The sequence below is a fragment of the Carcharodon carcharias genome, chromosome 6 (assembly GCF_017639515.1).
Source record: "Carcharodon carcharias isolate sCarCar2 chromosome 6, sCarCar2.pri, whole genome shotgun sequence".
Lineage (NCBI taxonomy): Eukaryota > Metazoa > Chordata > Chondrichthyes > Lamniformes > Lamnidae > Carcharodon > Carcharodon carcharias.
Window position 1 is genome coordinate 163,247,600 of NC_054472.1, and position 23,179 is coordinate 163,270,778.

The window sequence follows — 23,179 nt, forward strand, 5'->3', positions numbered from 1 at the left end:
TTTATTTACCAAGATAAAGAGTTGTCAAGTGCCTGCAATTTCTGCTATTGATACTTCAATGGTCTGGTTGATTGATACTTTTACAGGGCTATAGTAAAAGGAGATTTTTGTTACAAATTTATGAATGAATGTTTTTTCAAGCCTTTTCACATGTGACATTGTTACAATAGGGTTTATTGGTTCTGTACAGAGTATATACTGGGTAAATGGGCATTGAAGTACCGTAGGTTGGCATGGAGGGTATGAGGGGGTCAAAGGGGGTGGGCTGGAGGCCATAAAACATCATGAATTGGCATGAAGAGGGCAAGGGGAGTGAAGGCTATTTTCTATTTTATTGTTTTTATCGTAACTGGGACAAAGTCGTAGAACACCGAGGCAGACCTCTTAAACAGCCCTCCTCCACACCAGGCAGTCCCTGTGGCTGCCTCTGCATAGTTTCTGGGGACAGCAGGCCTGATTCCGATTAGCACCCACACCCTCTAGAACAAAGGGAAGTGGTGGCGTAGTTGTATTGTCACTAGACTAGTATTCCAGAGACACAATGTAATGCTCTGGGGTTCAAATCCCACTACAGAAGATATTGAAATTTGAAATCAATGAAAGCCCGTGAAACCATCACCCATCATTGCAAAAACCCATAACGTTCACTAATGTCCTTTAGGGAAGGAAATCTGCCATACTTACCTGTTCTAGCCTACACAAGACTCCAGATCCACAGCAATATGGTTGACTTTTAAATGCCCTCTGAACAACGGTAATCAGGGATGGGCAATAAATGCTTACTTAGGCAGTGATACCCACACCCCATGAATGAATTATAAAGAAAACTCTCGCCTGTACAGTCACTTTCTCCTGAGGTTGGCGCACTGAGACAGGAAATTTCCCGATTCTCGCTTCCTGCTTTAAGGATGAAAATCCAGCCCATAATCTCACAGTGTGTCCCGTTGTGCAGACATGTTTGTACATATTTAGATTTTAACATTTCAGGCCCACAAGGCTGCTGGAATTATGAGCAGAAATGGCGGGACGAGGGCAACAGGGCATCTGGCACCTTGGTGAACACTGGGGCAAACAGTGTATCTCCTTACCAACGAGATTAAGGGGTTGAGTTATAAAGAAAGGAAGGGCCAGGAAGGAGCGGGGATTCAAGTGGGTGAATTAAACATCAAATCAGTTACAGAAAGAGAAATAATGAGAGGAAAAGTAAGATTGGTTTGAGCGAGAAACATAGAAAAGGAATTTTTTTTTAAACTCAACATTTTTTCAAATCTCCAACAATTCATTTCTTGAAGGAATGAAACTCTAGACTTCTAATTGTTCACTATCTGGACCAGAGAGGTATATTGCAATCATTATTAATTATTACATCATTAAAAGGGTGCTTACACTGTTAATTACATGTCTTAACTTTCTGCGCCTAGCTTAATGGACAATTAATGCAGTAATGTCATAAAAATCACAGGAAGGTTAAGGGTGAGATGTCATTTTTGCAAAGCAAATTGCCTAGCGAATTCTGACAATTTGCAGTCCATGGGGTATATCCTCCTTGCCAAAAGCCGTTGTTTGGTTTGTACATTAGTAACGGTGTGTGATTTGATTTTTTTAAATCAAATTCTGGGCCAATTACAAATTTGTTAGCAGTGCTAAAGTACAGGTAGACAAAAATCAAATGGGTTGGAGGTAGACTTATCCTATTAGGATGCAGTTACCCAAAAATTCTATCATTAACCCCAATCAACATGCACAGGGGCAAGAATAAATTATTTAAACACCACTGGGGTGTCTCATGCCACTAGAGAACCTGCCTTTTTGAAAACAGTGGTGCATGGTGCCAGATCTGGGAAAGATAGTTGCCGGGAATCCTCAAATGCTCCACTGTATCAGAAGCCCTTGCAAAGGGTTGCATTGAAGTTCTTTCTAAACAAAAACTTTTTTCTTCAATGTTGACCTGGGCCCCAGGGTGGGCCCCACTTTCAACTTCTGAGATCTACATTTGGACCCTTTGAGAGCAAGGAAAGTTGAATCTCTCAGTGTCAAAGCTCCTCTCAGGCCCACTCAATCTAATGCCAATAGCATTGTTTTATGCCAACAAATCTCTCAGGAAATTCTGACTTTAGGTCAGGATTTGATACAATGGGGTTCCACTAGAGTTACAGCATTCCATACGGGCCATACATTATCGCTGCACAGATATTTTCAACACAGCTCTTCTTTATTAAGGAACAACTCTTCTCATGCTAAGAATAGAACCTTAAGTAGAAATGCTGTAAGATTTGTGATAAACTGGGAATGCAGACACATGGGACCATAGAAATATTAAGGATCAGAAAAAGAAACCTCTTAGGTCCAACTAAAGGAACGTGATAACTGCGGTGGTTGTAATGAGGATTGATTGTGTTTTATTTTCAAAAGGATATCCCTCTATTTGATGAACCCGGAGCTGTAGCTCACTTGGTAGTACCCATGTTCCCTCTAATTGCTGCACGCTGTGCATGGCTGGTTTGGTGCATTACATAGTCCCTTTAAGATTGATGCGCAGACAAGCATGCGCACATCTTAAAGTGAATATCGCTTGGGCACAACCCGTTTTGCACACCTATGCAGCATACACCATTGCTTCTGAGTCAGGAGATTGTGGGTTCAAGTCCTGCTCTAGATATTTGAACACAAAAATCAACTCCAGTGCAGTACTGAGGGAATACTACACTGTCAGAAATGCCACCTTTTAGATGAGACATTAAGCCGTTTCAGGTACACCATTTTGAAGAAGAATCAGGGAGCTATCTATCCTTGGTGTCCTGGCCAATATTTATCCCTCAATCAACATTCCAAAAGATTATCTGGTTATTATCATGGTAAAGTTTGTGGGAGCTTGCTGTGCACAAACTGGCGTTCATGTCTCCTATGTTAGAACAGTGACTTCACTTAAAAGCAAGTACTTTTTGTCTGTAAAACGCTTTGGAGGATTCTGTGGCGTGAAAGGCGCTATGTAAATTCAAGTCCTTTTAGGTTTCCTCTACTGCAGTAAATTATGTTCAGAGACAATCATTTAATGGTTAATAGCATCACATTAAACAGAGGGTTTCAGAGCTTTACATCAATAAGCCTATTATTTTGAAGGCTGATTGGTTATATTTTCTTGACATATCAATCTATTAAGTGCCAGCAAACTGCAAAGATAAATTATCAAAAGTCTTGACAGAGATGAGAGAAAGAAGTTACCATCACAAAGTATGCAGTAACTGCATATGACAGCGAGTCCAATGATAGCTGTAATGATCTTTGTGTGCATGCCCAGCTGTAACACATTTTGACAAGTGCACATCTACACATATTATACAGCTACTCAATCAGAAAAAGCTGTGATGAACATTTTTCCATGGATGCAAGGTGCCTTTAACCTGCACAGCCAACAATTATATTTGACTGACTTCTGGAAAAAAACTTATGCCAGAAGTTGTCAAGTTGTCTTGTGCAGTGTACATCTGACAAATTGGTTCGCTTGATTTAGTTTTGCACAACAAAGAAATGCTTGTTCATGGGATTTTTAAGACTGACTCAGTCATATGCCCTGCAGACAACATGAAATGCTTTTGCTGATCAACATAAGAATTTACAGGAACAAGAATGAGTCGTAAAGCCCAGTCTGACTAGTGCTTTTTTGCATACATCAACCTAACTGATCTGTTGTTTTTCAGCATACTCTCAATCCTGTTTATTTCTTGAGATCCAGTTATTTCTTCAACCCATTTATATCATTCATCTTAGTCCCTTTCCTGATCACTTGTTCCACAATTCTATTGTTCAATGTTCAAAAATATTCTGCCCGGCTTCCTTTACTCTCAACTTCCTGATTTTAATTTGTGTCCCATTGTGTCCCATGTGCGAACGGCTGGTTTGTTGCATTACACAGTCCCTTTAAGATTGATGCACAGACATGCATGAGCACATCTTAAAGTGAATATTGCTTGGGCGCAACCTGTTTGTTCCCAGCATGGCACATTCTCAACTGCTGCATGCCTATGAAGCTTAGAAGTTACTTTGGGTAGCACCATTGCTTCTGAGTCAGATTTTTGTGGGTTTGAGTCCTGCTATAGTCCTGCTACTTAAACACAAAAATCAATTCCAGTGCAGAATTGAGGGAATACTACACTGTCAAGAGGTGCCACCTTTTGGATAAGATGTTAAGCCCTTTCAGGTGCACGATTTTGAGCCTACTGAACTCTTAGCCATGGTAAACAATTTATTAGGATCAGCTTTCTCTTTAAAATCTTTTAACACGCTGACTATAAATCTCAAATCGCTTCAGTCTACGAACTAAGTGCTGTGAAAGTGTGAAGTATGCCCGGAGGCATGAAAAATATTTGACTGGCATTTAACCATGTGGTAATAAAGCTAACATTCACGGTAATATTCACTGGCAGATTCAGAAAGGGTGGAAGTTTTTTTTTGTACTCACGCCAGGTCAACCATTTGCTGCACACTGAACAACCCAGATCTTTATTCATGATCCAAAGTACTGGGGGGGGGGGGATGTGAGGGGGGTAGGTCGGTGCTCGGAAAGGCGTAGGGGTGGGGAGGTCAGGCCTCAGGTGGGGAGGTGGGGGGGTTGGTTGGGACTGAGGGCGGGGGGGGGGGAGAAATGGGGGTGGGGGTCATCGGGCCTCGGTGGGGGGTGGGGGTAGATGATGAGGATGGAGGGGTATCAGACCGCAGTGGTTGGGTGGGGGGGGGGATGGGTATGGCCTCTAGGGGTGGTGGTGGAGGGGGGGGGGGTGGGGGGCGGGGTGTATTATGTTGGGCCAGGTTGGGTCTGCACTGCAGGGGTGGTATGTGGTATGATCAACGGAGGGGTCCAGTGAAACCGGGCCTGCAGGGGATGGTGGGATGAGGGGGTCAGGTCGAGCCTGTTGGGGGGTATGGAGTTGGTGGGAGATGGGCAGGCCTTAGGGGAGAATCGGGCCCATGGGGTGGGAGTAGGGGACTCCTGTGCAGGTGGGGGAATTCCCACGGGGGATTGGAGGTGTGGGGTATGCCAAGGGGGGATGGTTAGTCAGGGTGGGGAGGTGGTGGGGGAGTCCCCTGGAGTTGGGGGAGGTCTGGTTTGGATCTGTACAATAGTTACCCGGAAGTTAGAAGAGGTTTTAATTTTTCTAACTTTTTCTGGGTAACTATTGATGTAACACAGTCAGGACCATCCAACATTTGCGATTTGAATCACATTTTTGGATGGTTCCCAGTGCAGGGAAATTGCCCAGAGAATTCTGTGCTTCTGGACAATTGCCATGCAAACCCTTACCTGGGAACCTAAGAACCTCAGTGCATCTTTGGAAGGTACAGTTTTCATAGTCATGTTTTAATTCAGCAGTTGTAACTTGCAAAAGAAATGAGTAATGGTCGTTGTATAAATATCAGAAAGACCATTTAACCAATGATGAATCTTTCCCTTGCTGTACTTTCAAAAGATCTGAATGATGAAAAGAGAGACTTTCTTTGTGGGCTACTCATGAATTCAAAAATGTGGCCACAATTTTGCTTCATGAAAAAGGAACTCCAAACATCGAGATAGTTTATATCCTGTCTGTGATTTCACAGCTGAAACTAAGGCCTGAATTTTTCCCGCTTCGGTCGGGCTCAGCAGGAACAGTCGTGGAGCCAACCACCGCCTGCAATTGGCTCCGCGCCGCCATTTTACACGGGCGGGCCAATTAAGGCCCATCCAACATAATACATGAGCAGTAGCAGCGCTACCTGTGCGGGTGGGGGAGCGGGGGGGAGGGAGAGTCAGGGCCAGCGCTCACTTCAATCTCCCTGAGGCACGGAGTTGCTTTTTAAAACAATAAATAAAATCAATAAAAATTTAATGAAACATGTCCCCTTGTGTGATTGTGTCACATGAGATGGGACATGTTTTTACATTCAGGGAAACTTTTTACTTAATTCATAAAAGCTTTAGGAAACCTCATCCCGCTCCTGGATGAGGTTTCCTAAAAAACGTAAAGGCCGCTTGGCTTTTTCGTCTGCCTGCCAACCATAAGGATGGATGGGCAGCGTAAGCTTGACATTAATTACTTTGTTAATGGCCTTAATAGGCTTATCAATTATTGGCGGGCGCGCAGCCAACTCCAGCACGTACCCGCCAAACGAAACATTGCGAGACAGCGCGATAACATCGGAATGCATGCCCAACATCATTGCGCGTCCTTTTATGCGCCTGCGTGTCAGGCCCGCCCCCGCACACTGACTGAAAAGCCCTGGCCCATATGTTATGGTGCGATGTGGCCATGATAGTTAGACCGTATAAGGAGGTCTTGTTGCTCAGTAGGTAGCTTTTCTGCCTCTCACTCCAGGACTTATCGATCACCGAAGCAGTGTTCATGATACAGCTCAACTACTCATCTTTCTAACACTTTCCAACAACCCTGAAGGGAAAAATGGATGGGAGAAAACACAAAATAAGCTTATGCTTTACTGTGGGAGCGAAAATGCTTGAATGGAAAGGGGCAGCAAGTAAATAACAGGTTTGTACAAATTAAAGATACTGTAGTTGTAATCCAGAGGCCAATTTATAGCTCGATAAATACTTCCGGAGATTGGACTGTAGTGTGGGTTACAAAATGTTTGAGAACAAGGGTTAGTCTGCTGCACTACATAAAGAGGAGTCAATAAGACATTACTATGCAAAATTTTGGCCACATTATACCCCCACTTCTGGTGGGAATTTTAACAGTTGCAAATTCCAGCCCACCTGGCCAGCTCACGATTTCTTTGTGCAGATTTGAGGGAGCAGATTTGAGGCCAGATGCTTTGCCAGTGGCAAATTAGTCAACATTAATCCACCTATCTATTTTGGCACTAATTGATGTGGATCAAATATTATTTAACCATTATGCAAAAGACTGGAAAGTTAAAAATATACGTTAATGTTCACCCAGCCTACTCTTGTTGAACTAGGGACAGAGTGGTGTACTATTGCACACAACTCATATTAAGTCCCACGCCCCTGTTATCTTTTAGAATGATGCATTAACCTTCTCAGACATTAACAAAGCACAATGTAATCCCTTATACATGCAGAAACATTTTTGTGGAAGGCAACAAATTAAGCCCTTCCCAGAACAACTCCCCAACTGGAAAAGGCTATGATTTTGACTGAACACAATTCTTTTGAGGAAGACTCTTGCCCTTCAGTTTATGATTTGCAAGTGCTCGACTTCAGAATGTACTCAGGGGTCACATAGCCACGAAATTAATGAGTTTCTCTGTACAGATGCTTGTATCTACATGGAAGGAAGGCTCTGTCAGAATCCATTCAAGCAAGTAGCTCAACTGTCAGATGGGTCTGATGATGACAGTGAATAGTGACACTGAACAATATATCAGATGAGATATGAAGCCCAATTTAGGAAATGTTAGAAATGAGCCATGTGTAAGAAGTGATTACAAACCCTGTAAAGCACATCATTTGGCTTATAGCTGTGAGATTTTAAAGTAAAATCTTATTCGGGGCTTGTGAAAAAGGTCCTAAATTTTTACAAGGTTTGTCCAAATTTTCTGCCATTAGTCTGCAGAAACCCTGGAAAACAACATGAATAGAATTCCTGCAAAATCTGTCCCTATATCCTGTCATAGCTTAGTTTTTTTTGTCATTTCTCTAGGCTTTCTGCCAATCTCCCACTGAAGTTACAGCAGGATATCTGGGGAAAAAAAATCTTGCAGGGATTCAGTGCCATTTTATTTTTGACATGTGGGAATTGTCCTATCTATGGATTTTTCAGTTGTCATTAACAACTGAAGTCAATTGAGCATTTTGGTTCCTAACTAGTATTAGATTACAAAAACACAGTACAAAATAGAGATTGGAGTCTACATCCATTATTGTCAAATGAATAAATAAGTCAAAATCTACCCCATCAGGTGCAACCGTTATTTATTTGAACAAGTCCTATCTTAGAAAATCTTGTTTTTCGTGTATTTTGCCCAACAACAGTTTCACCCTTCACCTCCTATAGCCCTGATCAAATTGACGGCTATCAGTGCTGCTAAGTATGCGCCCATTGTCAACATACCTTAATCTTAAAAGAACTGGTTAAGTTTCAGCTAGTGTATTGTGCCCAATTCTGGACACCACACTATAGGAAGGATGTCAAGGACTTAGGGAACTTGCAGAGGAGATTTACAAGAATGAATCCAGAAATGAGGGACTTGAGTTATGTAGACAGAATAGAGAAGCTGGGGTTGTTCTCCTTAGAACAGAGAAGATTAAGGGGAGATTTAATTGAACCATAGAAAATTATGAATAGTGGACAAGGAGAAGCCATTCCCTCTGACAAGTACGTCAGTAATCAGCTGACGCAGATTTAATATTCTTGGAAAAAGAACAAAAGGCAAAATGAGAAGAAATGGTATTAGGCTGCATGTTGTTATGATCTAACACCCACCAAAAGACCATAAGACGTAGGAGCAGAAGTAGGCCATTCAGCCCATCGAGTCTGCTCCGCCATTCAATGAGTTCATGGCTGATCTGATAATCCTCAACTCCACTTTCCTGCCTTTTCTCCATAGCCCTTGATTCCCTTACTGATTAAAAATCTGTCTATCTCAGCCTTGAATATACTTAACAACCCAGCCTTTACAGCCCCCTGCGGTAAAGAATTCCATAGAATAAGTTCCTCATCTCTGTTTTAAATAGGCGCTCCCTTCCTCTGAGATTATGCCCTTTGGTCCTAGACTCTCCCACAAGGGGAAACTACCTCTCAGTATCTACCCTGTTAATCCCCCTAAGATTCTTGTATGTTTCAATAAGGTTACCTCTCATTCTTCTAAACTCCAATGAGTATAGGCATAACTGACTCAACCTTTCCTCAACAGAAAATCCTACCATTCCCAGGATCAACCTAGTGAATTGGACTGCCTCCAATGCCAGTATATCTTTCCTCAGAAAGGGAACAAAAACTGTTCACAGTGTGGCCTGACTAGTGTCTTGTATAGTTTTAGCAAGATTTCCTTATTTCTATAGTCCATTCCCTTTGAAATGAAGGCCAACATTCCATTTGCCTTACCTATTACCTGCTGAACTTGTATGCTAGCTTTTTTGGGATTCATGCATGAGAATTCATGCATGAGGACCCCCAAATCCCTCTGTGCTGCAGCTTTCTTCAGTCTTTCTCCATTTAAATAATATTCAGCTCCTCTATTCTTCCTGCCAAAATGTATAACCTCACACTTGCCCACATTATATTCCATCTGCCACATTTTTGCCCACTCTCTTAACCTGTCCATATCCCTCTGCAGACTTTTTGTGTCATCCTCACCATTTGCCTTCCCACCTATTTTTGTGTCATCCGCAAACTTGGCGATAGTACATTCACTTCCCTCTTCCAAGTCACTAATATATATAATACACAGCCTGAAATGTTGGTGGATGTAGATTCAACAGTAATTTTCAAAGGGAAACTGAAATGGAAAAAATTGCAGGGCTATGGAGAAAAAGCAAGTGTCAGACTAATTGCTTAGCTCTTTCAAAGAGCCAGCAGAGGCACAATGGGCTGACCAACCCTCTTCTGCGCTGTAAGATTCTATGATCCTATGGCCAGAATTTTATGTCCCGCGGGCGGGCGGATGCCTGACCCGCTCGAGTAAAATAGTGCGCGATGACATCGGGTAAGCGTCCTGAAGTCATCGCACACTCACGTGATATTTCGGTCGGCGGGCGTGTGCAAAACTCAGAAGTGCGCCTGCCAACAATTAAGAGGGCTATTAGCACCATTAATGGCACAATTTTTTTGCTGCCCGTCCAACGTTACGATTGGCGGGCGGACGAATAGGCCGAGCGGCCTTTACTTTTTCAGAAAACCTCATCCAAGGGCGGGATGAAGTTGCCGTTATTAAATTTTTAAAAAATCAATAAAAGCGTATGGGCAGAATTTTTATAATGTTTATGCTCAGGTGGCTGCTTTGTGTTGCGTGGACATTTTTTTCCGGATTTAAAAACCTTCATCCATTCTTTTGAAGTCTTCGGTTCCCTGAGGCAGTTCTCTGCCTTCAGTGAGCTTTCTGTGAGCGCTCCTCAGCGCCCGCCTGTGCTGATTATATCAGTGCACTCTTCATGCTGGCCGGCCATTAATTGGCCAGTCAGCGTGAAATCGTGGTTGGGGGGCGATCACGGACGGCGGTCTGTTCCCCAGCCGCTCCCGGTCCCGCCGATTGCCGACATAAAAATCTAGCCCTAAGAGAGCACAAAATTTGGTTTTGGCCCTGCTGGTTTGACATTGCTATCTCTCATATGTTATCGCCTCAAAAACAAAAATTATCATTGCCCTAGTGGGATTGTGACTATCTGAATCCATTTCATGTCAGGCTATCTAAAGCAAGCAAAGATAGATATCTTAAATTCCATTACTCTTGGCTACATTATAACCTAGTCCCTTGAGATTAAAGTATAATCACTAGCACCTGAGACCCAGCCATCATTTTATCAATGCTGGGATAAGCAGGAGCAAGCAGTCCGCACATAATTGGGACACAATGGTTTGGATGCTTCCTCCACACTCCCTCGATACTATGGCATTCTATTGAACTTACTGTCCATGGGCTGACATGGCAAGCAGACTTAAGTTACCACAAAACAAAGATCTACAGACGTGAAAAGACTGACAGATTCCATCAAGCCTATCCCATTCCGCAACACGACTGCCAATATGCCTTCATCTACTAACAGCCACTTAAAATCCTGGCAAAGGCAAAATAAAGGTAAAAACAGGGAAAAACAAATTCTGGGAAATTCCTCTCCAGCCCTTAAAGACAGTTGAGAAGAAGTTCTAGCAAGTAAGAACAGGGTGCATTCGGCTACTTTCTGTCAACAACATTACCAGCTTGCTCCAGGAACTTGTCCAACTCTCCTTCTCAAGCATCTAACTCCACTGCACAACCCTCTTCCAAAGTTGAATACCCAGACTAGAAACTCTTAACCATCATGATATACTTTTCAACATTACAGTGACCCAGCTCCCTAGTCTAAAAACCTATTACGAAAGCTTAGGGATTCTGGGCTGGATATTAATCTAGTGGCCCTATTCTGAACCATTTCAAGAGCTTTAATGTCAAGGAATCAGAGCAGGACGCAGTGTTCTGGATAATGCCTAAATGTTTTAATCAGGGTCAAACTGCTTTTGGTTCTGTATTGTATCAGCTATATATACTAATAACTTATTCATTTTCACTACAGTTACTGGCACTGACTTTAGACCTTTAGAGAACCATCCATTCTCTTTCCCTTTCAGCAAACAATGTTAAGGGGAGTTGGTGGAATAGTGTTAATGTCACTGGGCTGCTAGGCCAGAGGCCTAGGGTAACATGGGCTCAAATCCCACTCCAGCTGGTGGAATATAAATCCAGTTAATGAATTAAAAAAAAATCTGGAACTATAAGCAATTACATTCTCAGTAATAAATGTGGTTCACTCACACCCTTTAGGGAAGTAAGTCTGCCTACATGTGACTCCAGACCTACAGTAACTCTTAACTGAGGATGGGCAATATATTCTCATGAATGAGCGGAAAAAATGTTCCGAGACCAGCACATTTGACCTTAGCTCTAATAACATTCATCACACTTTTTGGGGGGAGATGATGGCATAGTGGTATGGAATCTGGGGGACAGGGTAATGCTCTGGGGACCTGGATTTGAATCAAACATGGCAGATGGTGAAATTTGAATTCAATTAAGTCTGATGATGACCATGAAACCATCAACGATTGTTGTAAAACCCTGTCTAGTTCACTAATGTCCTTTAGGGAAGGAAATCTACCATCCTTACCTGGTCTGGCCTACATGTGACTCCAGACCTACAGCAATGTGGTTGACTCTTAAATGCCCTCTGAACAAGGGCAATTAGGGATGGGCAACAAATGCCGGCCTAGCCAGTGATGCCCACTTCCCCTGAACGAATAAAAAAAATGTTATCATTAATTGTAATTAACAAATGCAGGCCCATTAATCACAGAAGGCAAGCCATGCTCTACAGCATTGAACTCAACTGTTGTTGCAAAAGTCGTAGAACCTCAGTGCTGTACACATGCATATTTCCCACATGAAAACAGCCTGCAGCCTCTTCGGCGAGCCTTGAAGTCTTTACTGAACTGGACCTTCATTATTCACAGAGTGCGAAACTGCTGCCCTTTAAAAAGAAAGTGGCAGAGGCATACACATAGGTTTATGCTCCAGGCCTTTGGTTCAGAGCCAACATTTAGATATTCTGTGCATACTGAGGTTAGGCCCTATGGAAGTGATTTATAGTGAAATGTTACAGTCCTTTTTAATCAACTTCAGAAACACTATGCAGGAAAGTGGAAATGACAGAATTTCAGATGCTACGAGTGCTTAAGAGGATTAGTCAGCACTAGTGGAACTAAAGATTTTCTATGGAATTTTTAAAGATCTAAGATAAAACTGGAAATTTTTTTGATTAGAAATTTAAAATATGCATACAAAAGGTTTCATTAAAACCTATGTCAATGCTTCTTACATTAAGAAATATGCAATGATAGTTCAGTGTTCACTTATCTAGAACTTTCGACTGATTCTTATTTATATCTGGGTGATTGTGTGCTTTAAAATAATTTACTTCTGTGCAATAAAAACAGCCAATGTTACTATGAAAGCTTTTTTTGATTACAATTAACTAGCCTTCTCCACTGTAATTATGGGGCAGGAGATGCATCATATCTATTCTGGATCTCTTGTGCTCGAAAACATTTAAGCTAAAACCCTCACTCCCTTTTTTTTAATGTATATCTTGACAGCCAATAAGTGACTCTGGAAAGCAGTGTGATATCGGATATCAGGAGCAGTCTGGCTAAGTCCTACACTAGATTGCCGTGTCACCTCTGAAAAAACCTTCAACTGGTCAATGGCCCAACAATTAAAATTCACCAGGGACTCCACTCATTGCATAGAGCTCAAAACAGCCTCAACATTGATAATCCGAATAACCTGTTGTGTGAAGAGTGCCAAACAAGGGAAAAATAGCTGATCCTGGTCCGCAAGAGAGATAATATAAAATAAAATCTACAATTCTAAAGGTAGCATGGAAGCAGAGGGACCTTGCCGTATCACAAAAGTGTTATAGTGCCATTCGGACTCCTCCAGATAAATCCTATGGATAAATCACTGCAGGTAGCAGGATAGGTTGAGAGAGTGTTTAATAAGGTATGCAACATCCTGGGCTTTATCAACACCATTATAGAGTATAAAAGCAAGTTATGTTAAAACTTATATAAAACATTGGTTTGGCCTCAACGGGAGTTTTGCGTCCAATTCTGCATAACATACTTTAGAAAGGATGTGAAGGCATTAAAGAGGATGCAGAAAAGATTCATGAGAATGGTTCCAGGGATGAGGAACTTCAGTTACACAGTAAGGTTGGAGAAGTTGGGACTGTTTTCCTTGGGGAGAAAGTTCAGGAGATTTGAAAGGTATTTAAAATTTAGGTGCCTGGACAGAGAGTAGATAGGGAGAAACTGTTCCCATTGATAGAAGGATCGAGAACCAGAGGGCACAGATGTAAGGTAATTGGCAAAAGAAGCGATGGTGACATAGGGAATTTTTTTTCACACAGCAAATAATGGAATGCACTGCCTGACAGTGTGCTGGAAACAGGGTCAATTGAGGCTTTCAAAAGAAATTAGATCATAATCCAAAAAGGAAAAATTTGCAGAGCTATGGGGAAAAGGCAGTGGGGAGGCACTAAGTAAATTGCTCCTTCAGAGGGCCAGCACAGACACAATGGGCCAAATGGCCTCCTTCTGTGCTGTAAACATTCAATGATTCTATTCCACGAGTTGATGAAAATGGATGGAGAAAGTATTCCACTTAAATATGGATCAGGTATTGCTGGAAATGTTAGCATAATGGAAGTATTGGTGGCATTGGCAACGGTAATGTTGAAGCCTGAATATTGTTACATCACATTTATTTGTACACATCTTTTGTTCCATTAGTGGGTGGTGAATTTAAAAAGTTGTCCTATCATAATTGCAACTGTTACCAATTCCCCATTTAAGAAAAATGATTGAGAATTGCAGCATTCACACTGAGGTTACACATTCCAAGTTCCTGTAGCAGTCATGTATGTTCCCAGTGTGAATGACCAAGTGCAAGCTCTGTCAAAAGGTTAGCATCCGAGACAAATGTATGCTGGCCCTCAGCAACATCATCCGAGGAAATAACTGAAGCTCTACATATACACTGACATCCAGCTTCACCTCACCGCCACTTCTCTCAATGCCTCCACTGTCCCTGTTTTGTCAGGTTGCTCATTCAACATCCAATTACAGAGCAGCAGCAATTTCTTACAATGAAACATCAAACAAGCACCATAGGGTATTTTCCTACATTATAGGCACCATAAAGTTGAAGTTGTTGTACATTTTGTAAGCACTGCGGCTGCCTGATCTAAACCTTCAGCAGTGGAATTTCTTGATGTTTTCCAGTTAGTGGCCAGGTGTACAGCAAACTGCCTATTAAATCTGGTAGCCCATCTATAAAAGGTCCATGGCTCACAGTACGTCAATAAGCTGAGTGTGGAGAGGAAACTTTATCGGCAGAATAATCCAATAATTGGAAGCATGCGATGCAATAATTTAGAGATGTCCAATACAATGATGCCATTTGGATTGACGGGAGTCGATAGCAAAGCACTGCGTGGGTTACAACTGTGAAGAGATTCCCTCTTTAACCACTGCCCACTTTTTAAAAATTGTAAATGTGAAAGAACGTTTCAAAACCACTTCTGGTAGGAACAAAGCTAAAGTTTCATCAATCCATGGTAGTGAACAGATTTGATTCCACCTTAATTGGAAGATTAGAACAGAAATTTAGAGAGTGCTTCCACAATGGGAGGGAAAACAGATAGCTAGCTGGATTTTTAACTTTTTCAGTAGCTCAAGGCTTTTAAAATGTGGAAAATTTAAACCATTCGAGTGTAACAGCAGCAAAAGCAGAAGCTCTGCTGCTGTTGCTGTTAAAATATAGTCAGAATTTGATTTTCAGCTCAAGGTTCTTAAAAATTTTTTTACCACCCACGCATGCAATCTGCTTAGTAAGCCTGCGATCAACTGTTGGTATGGCCTTCAGAAGACAAAAATAAAAACAAGTATTGAAATTACAAGAACTAACATGGCGTTACTGGTGACTGTAGCCGATACTTCAGCTGAAGATATAACTCCACACTTGGAACATTTGAGCGTCATACCGTAAAGGGGAACTGTCATCTGACTGCAATTAAAATTAAAAGACTGAAACAAAAATTGAACTTTAACACAAAAATCAGAGACAAATAATATTCATCCAGAAAAATAAAACTTTGTAAAGATTGTTCATTTTGTCAGTATTTAAAAGAAAGACACACAAGTAAAGAAATCCACTTAAAATGACAAGCAATATCCCATATTTCCTTGAAGGGAAGCAAGATTTCACTGGCAATGCAATGAAGTTCTGAAGTAAAACCATTCCCACGTTTCAATTTTATATATTTCTGCAATGTATTGAGATTTTATTCTTCCAATTAGTGAACTGGTATATGTTAAGTAAATACATGAAAAGTAAATTATCACATCATGTGCCAATGTTACTTTTAAATTTATCAAATAAATATCAAAGAAATATAAGAGAGCATCCTTTTTATTTGCCTTAGCATGAGCCTTTTTTTATTTAATATTATTGAATTCCTACATAAATCGCTGAAAACATAAGCTACCTCGCCAAAATGCCGTGTACACCAATCTGCTGCAAATTCTATATCCTAAGTCTTCACCAGTGGTGAAGGGACCATGGCACCCGCAAAATTCAGCCCGTTGAGTCCAAAAGCCAGGAAGTTATGCTAAACCTGTATAAAACACTAGTTTGGTCTGAGCTGGAGTAGTGAGTTTACTGTGGGCACCGGTCATTAAAGGACATGAAGGCTTTGGAAAAGGTACAGGAGAGGTTTATTAGACTTGGTTCTAGAGATGAGGGATTACAGTAACAGGGAGAAGCTGGAGCTGTTGTCCCTACAGCAGAGAAGGTGGAGCGGAGATTTGATATTGGTGTTTAAAATCATGAAGGGTTTAGATAAAGAGAAACAGTTTCTAATGGCTGAAGGGCCAATAACCAAAGGGCATATATTTAAGGGGATTGGCAAATGAACCAGATGTGACATGAGGAAAACCCTTTTTAAGCAACGAGTTGTCGGGATTCGGCACATACTGCCAGTTGTCTGGTGACTACAGATGCACCTTAGCTTTCAAAAGGGAATTGGGTAAATACCTGAAGGAGAAAGAATTGCAGGGATATGTGGATTGGGACCAACCAGAAAGTGGGACTAACTAGATTGCTCTTTGCAAAAGTTGACCCAGATTCAATGGGATGAATGGCCACTTTTATGTGTCATACTATTTTGGGATTTTTAACATACATCTGCATTCAGATTTCACTCTCAGGCTAATTTTGTGAATGTCAACTGGAGATTTATGGGGTAGGGGATAACAGGAAGGACTTGTAATTCAAGTGTTAAATATATCCATGAAGATGTCTTTGCAATTACCCAACTATTTAAATGGAACTTTTCTTCAAAAAATATTTAAATATTGAAAAAGTAGGTGAAAGGTATAACAAATCAATAACAATGAGGTGTTTCTAACCTTGATTTTAAAAAGCTGCAGATAGTAAGAAAAATGCAGGACAGAAAGAATGAGATCTAATTTGAAGAAGCAAGCGTGAAATATAAGAATGAAACCTTTTTAACTAGAGCTTTCTTATTCCCTTGGGAGGAGCTGAGTAGCATCATGTTTTGGAGCATTATCTGAGCCCCTGCGTTCAACTTCAGTGCTGAGACAGGTTGGATCTCTTTGACAGCTGCTGATGGTCTCCAGTGAGACTGCTAAACTAGTGCCAATGAGTGACAGATTCTAAGCCTAACAATGCAGTTCACCAGGCCCACCCAAAGCGATTGCACCTGATTGTGCAGAGACTTTCAGTGCATTCCTCAGGCTTGGGGAAGAAAGCAGGCTGCATACCTGCACGCACTCCCTTGTGCCATCTCTGCTAATGTTCAGTGCCATTGCTCCAAACAGATGCTTTATCATTTAATTTTGCACAATTTACATTGATCCATGAATATGCTGAACAATTTATTTTAGTAGTTTGAATTCATTTCAAATGATGTGTGAAAAAGAAGCAATAAGGTTTTTTTTAATAGGTGAAATGTATTTATTTCCAAATTTATCTCTATTATTATCACTATGGTTACTATCTGCAATAAGTACTGAGGGTTTCTGAGGGGGTTGGCAATTCATAATTTCAATTTGGATTCTATATAGCTCTTGATTTAGCTGAATTAAGAAACCTCACTTTCAGATTTGAGAGTTCTGAAGAACAAATTATTGCTGCAGCCCACTGAGGTGTTTGAGAGCAGGCAAGTGCACAAATAACCATACTCTACCCGAATAAGCACAGATTTTGATGCTACTCTCTCATAAATACGAGGTGCTGAGGGGATCAAGGATGGGGAACTAAAGAAAATAGAATGATGGACCTAAAACTCCCAACAAACAATCCGACATTGATCATACAGTCTCCCAGATCAAGGACAATTTTAACCTTGCCCACCCAGTGGGAATGGCACGGACAGGGTGATCGCACCACATTGCCAAAGCACTTCTGTCGCTCCATCATCTTAACTGACCTTAGATCAGACCTGGAAGGGCTGTTTAACCCAGGTGGGCAGGAATCTATTTTACATACAAAGGTCACAGAGCGCCAAACCTGACAGCAAAACCTTGCTGGAGACAACAGAATAGCAAGATGTGGACATTGTAAGTGTATAAATTTCACGTTACTAAAGGTTCTTTGATGGAGAGGAAGAGCAGGAACGCTCTTCTCGAGCCCACAAGGAGTTCTTGGGCCTTTCTAGACTTGGCCTTGCCTCTCTCTCCCAGGGTTAGCACCTGAGAGAAAAACTTCCCTAACACCAACTTTGTGTTGAGGAGCGTTCCTGTGGATCCCTCGCGTCTTTGGGGTTGCAACGTAATTTTTGCTCCTGTCCACTAATCTTGGGAAACAGTCACTCGGGTTGGGATGTTCATGGAAGCATCCCAGTAATTGCCATGAAGATAGTTGGACAGGGAAGCTAAGGGTAGCAAGCAGGCTTTCAAAGTTTTGGGGCCAATCAGAGGCCTTCCAGCTTGAGAGGAGCAGTAACGTGCAATGGATGGTAAATAACAGAGAAGTTGCTTCAACATGGTGCCCTCACACCAATTTTTTTAAAAAAAACTTTAAACAAAATATAGTTCTTGCAGCCAAGCCACTACTGGGGGGGGGGGGGGGGAGATGGAGGGGGTGGCTGGGGGTTACCCATCTACCCTTCTACAGGGTGGCATGTGGCTGCTCTCATACTCAGGGAAGCAGGAGAGGCTCCTTGGCCTCTCTGGAGCATTGCCCTACCCCACTTCCCCACCAGTGTGAGAAACTTCCAGTCAACCTCCTTTAGAGATAACAGGGCAATTAATGAGCCTAATCAGCATTCCGTGCCAGGATTTTACGATCCCCATCCACTTGTGTTCCCGCCCTATTCAGAGCCCGGAAATGCTGCCAAGAACTTCAGATGAACGTACAAATTTAAAAACAAAGTTTAAACATTTTATTGTGGCATAGCACAATGGAGCAACAACATGCTGCACTGCGGCATAAGCTTGCCCGACCACCACCTCCCCATTACCAACCCCAATCACATACATTACAGTCGATTTTTCCAGATCCTTTCTTGAAAATGTCCACTTTTTTCTGGCACATCGGTCAAGAGAAAGGGGTGGATCCCAAACCACCCCTTTTATTTTGTCCTAAGATTTTTGGGCCTTTCGCAGTCCAATGCCTAGCACCGGCATGCCCCGGTATTAATAGGAAGGTTCTTTGCTCAAATTTCTGAATGCAAAGAACATTTACACTGACGGTCAACATGAGTGTCATGGATTTGAACTTTCAGAGCAAACTGCTGCTCCAGTCAATAATTGAAAAATCCTTTTTGCAGCCTGCTCTTAACACATATTCACAATGCCACTATACAGCTTTATAGCATTGGTTACTTTGCTGCAGAGTCAAGGCTCCCTCTAAATATAGGACTGCAAGGAGTCACGGAAGGCGTTGAAGAAGACAGGCAGGGAATGTGAAGGAGGTGACAGTCTGCATTCTCAACCTTGGCAGAACTCCACCTAGCTGGAGTCATACATTTTTACAACTTATTTCCTGCCCTTGCTTCAGAGTCTCCAATTATCCCTTCAGTAAAACATATAAATCTTTGTTTGTGTCACCATTCCACTCTTTCCAATAGCAAATAATATTTTACTGATAAATCTTTTTTGTTCTCACAGCTAGTTCCCATTTTCTTTCCATCGACTGTGAGAAAGTAAGTGGCTAAGCAACAGCGTGTGTCGACTGTTGCTACGGAAGAAGCCAGGCCTTTCACCGTAATGGCCTTGGATTTAAATGCAAATCTTGGATATTTGAAGTCCGCAACTCTCACCATATATGGCATTCACATTTTGTAAGAACTAATTTTCTTTTCGACAGCCTGAATGAAAGAACATTAATAGTTTACCCTTACTTAATACTGTTCTGCTATTACCATGGAGATCACAAAATAGAGATGAGGAGACCAGGCACATTTGTATTGTCCTGTCAATGGTTAAAACACTAACTCACTCCTAAAGCAACTCGTCTTTCTGAAATTGTAAAAAAACAAATAGCCATATGTAGTTGATGAATTTGTTAAAATTAATGCTGATGGAAAATCCTAGGTTTAAGTTGCACAAAAATATAAAATGCACTTTTTCAAAGATAAATATCTTGCTATTCCGATTGCTCAGTCAGTATATACATCGATCCATCTGGAATTGAGTCACACAAACTGGGGGGAGAATTTACATCATGTCGAGCGGGTCGGTCGGGAGCGGGTGCAGGTGGGTGGGCGGTGGCGGGCGCGCTCAGACCACCGGGTCCAGTGACGACCCAACGGCCTGTTTAAATGAAGGCCTGACAGCCTTGGAAAGGCTGCTCACAATGGTTGGGAGAAGGACTCAGCAGAGGGGGCAATGTTGGTGACGCAAGTCCGGAGGGTAGGCCATCGGGGCAGGCCAGTCCGGAGGGTAGGCCAACGGGGCAGGCCAGGCCGGAGGGTAGGCCAACAAGGCAGTGTGCCCCTCGTTTTTCAGACAAGTGCCTAGCTGCCCCCTCCTGGAGGAGGTGGCAGCGCGGCAGGTGGTCCTTCTACCGAGAGACGGGAGGCCCAGGCCCCCCTACCTGACCAAACCTCCGGGGGACGTGGTAGCTGAGAGTATTAGCTCCTATGGTGTGGTGCGGCGCACATGGCTCCAGTACCGCAAAAGGTCCAATGATCTCCTGCGCTCGGGAAGGATGAGTAACATGTTGCCTCAAGTCACTTAATGCAGCCGTCACCCTTTCCCCCAAACAACCCCTGCACCTCCCCGCCCCCCACCACCACCCCCGCCAACTCTGAGTACAGTAACATCACTGAATGCCTCATGGCATGTTTCCCTCGCAGGGTGTGACAGCAGAGATTGCCCATGCCCAGTTCACCCTGAGAGGGTTGAACTGAGAGGGTGTCCTGCATCTGCAGCATGTGTGACACTGACACCCAGAGTATAGAGTGGGGTTGAACGTCAAGGGTCTGCACCGAGGCAGAGGGCTGGAACTGCAAAGCATGTCGAAGTCCAGGGTGCTGACACGCTGGGAGGGGAGCTTCCAGTTAGCGGGGCACCAGTCCATCTTCTGGTGCTTGCGCTCCACATGCTTGTGCGTCCTTGCTTAGCAAAGTGGCACCTTGTGGTGCCACATGTGAGGGAGGCAGCATCTGAGCAATGGGGGCGGGGGGTGGGGGGGGCGGGTTGGTGGTCAGCCCTGGCTTGTTTGGGTGAGTGTGTGGCAGCTGCGAGGTGACAAGGAACTGGAGCCCTGCAGTGTCCCACTCTGGTTGGGTTGGCAGGGCTGCGGTGGGAATTCAGGTGCAGGCTGGACTAATTAATGCTCCTCTCTCTTTTTCGGGAGAAGACCGCGCACAATGCATCGGAATGAATGCGGACTGGTGGACGGCAAGCCCACTTGGCCATCCTAACGGCTTTTGAGCAGCAGGTCATGGAACTTGAGAGGCGCCATGCCCCCAGGTCCACCGGTAGCGGTGAGGCTGGGGTACCACAGCGAGGTATCTTTGGCGAGCACTCAGGTCACCATGTGTGTCACAGAAGTCATGGCCCTGCTGAATGCTCAGTGATTGAAGTTAACAACATGGGTTTAGCGTTGATTATGGAAGGATGAGCACATAATGATCCAGGGGAGCAGCAATGAAGTTGACATCGTAACGAATCAAATGCCCTTTTTCTTCCTTTCAGCATCACTGGAGCAGGGCCGGGAGGAGGAGGCAGAGGGTCCACCTCTAACCCCTGAAGCCCCTGAGCAAATGCACTCACCAGCGTCACACCACCTCAGCCAGGCAGGCACCAGTGCAGATACTAGCACCTTGGTGGAAATTAGATCTTCGGCTAATGACCCGGGGCACGGCGGTGAGGGCACTTCACACTCGCTTGAGGTGCGGGCAGAGACAGAGTGCCCAGAGCACCGGCAGTCGGAGGACTTGCTCGGATGGTGGCTGATGATGTGCCTCTGGAGTCATCTGTGAGGCAGCGCATGCTGGAGGTGCAGCAGGGTATGTGGGACAATCTGGCGGGGATACATGAGGCTATGTGTAGCACGGTGCCCGTGCTGGAGGAGTCCCTGCGGAGCATTACCGATGCAATGAGCCTCCTGGCTGAGTGCCATGGTTACTCCATGGAGAAAGTGGCAACTCTCATGGAGAGGCACCTCCAAGAGAACAATCAGGTCCTTCTGGGGTCCTGCAAGCCCTTGCAGTGGCATTGGCCACAGATGGGCTCAGTGCCCATCCATCTACGGTGAGCAGGGAGGTCCGAAGCGACCTCACGTCAGCCCAGCAGCTGCCTGTTGTCTCTGCAGGCTCCTCTCAGGCCGCTCCGTATGAAGGCAGCAGCTCCTCCACCCCTTTGCCAGTGACCGTGGCATCCAGTGAGGCTGCGGCGACTGGGGAGAAGCCAGCTGTGGAACTGGCCACTCCCTCCCAGGCGGGGCCATCAAATGCTCCGTGGGCCAGAGGACATCTGCCAAGGTCATTGAGGCCAACAGGACAGCACAGTGAGCAGGCTGTCTCAGATGCCGGTGCCAGCGAGGAGACAGCAGCTAGATGTAACACCCGTAAATATAAATTTAAGGCACCTTAAGCACACCACGGGTTTTTCACTTGTTCTTTTATGTTGGCCTATAGTACTTTCTGGAAGACTTGGTGTGATGTCCAACGCCGTTTTTGTTTTGCTTTATGAAGTTACTTTTGTTTACTCAATAAATTTTGACATGTTGCCATGCCTCAGGGTGATTCCTTACTTCTGCATGCGTATGGGAAGCCATGATGTTATGAATGAGTTTTTGACATTGAGCTTTATTGACAAGGGCTTTAGTTAATGTTACTATTCAGGCTGATTTAGCACTTAGGTATCGAGTGTGGAGCCTGCGGCCCTGGCATGTGTTGAAGGCCCATCTGTGGTGGGCTAGCTGCACGTTCAGGGAGTGGAAGCCCTTCCTCTTGACGATGGCACTGGGCTCACCTGCTGGCGCCTTGATGGCCACATGTGTGCAGTCGATTGCACTCTGGACACGGGGGAAGCCAGCAATGGCTGCCAAGCCTCTGGCTTGCTGTGTCTGACTGGCATCGTCTCAGCGGTAGTGGATGAAAGTCAATGCACGCCTGAATAGAGCGTCTGTCACCTGCTTGAAACAACTGTGGACAGCTGATTGGGAGACTTCACAGGGATCACCCACCAAGCACTGGAATGAGCTGGAGGCATAGAAGTTGAGGGCAGCTGTAACCTTTAGAGTCACTGGCATGGGGTGTCCACCCACAAAGTTTGCGGAGATCTCAGGGCCTATCTTCTGACAGATGGAGGTGACTGTCTCCCTTCGGCACTGCACCCCAAACATACTGAGGTCGCTGCTTCACCGCCTGTAAACCCTGGCAGCAGGATAGTGGCGTCTTCTGCAGCCCCTTCCACCTTGGACTTCCGGCTGC

At 43.8% G+C, this 23,179-nt stretch overlaps 1 protein-coding gene across 3 annotated transcripts in view; it reads right to left on the bottom strand.

Annotated features, from left to right (window-relative positions):
* LOC121279382 (adhesion G protein-coupled receptor B1-like) overlaps positions 1-23,179 on the bottom strand; it is a 188,917-nt gene that overhangs the window by 83,183 nt on the left and 82,555 nt on the right. Inside the window, exon 8 of one of the 3 annotated variants that reach the window (XM_041190583.1) lies at positions 15,178-15,276. The exons of the other annotated variants lie outside the window; for them this stretch is intronic. Within the exon in view, the coding sequence (XP_041046517.1) occupies positions 15,178-15,276 (99 nt within the window). The remainder of the gene's footprint in view (positions 1-15,177; positions 15,277-23,179) is intronic. 3 annotated transcript variants of the gene reach the window in all.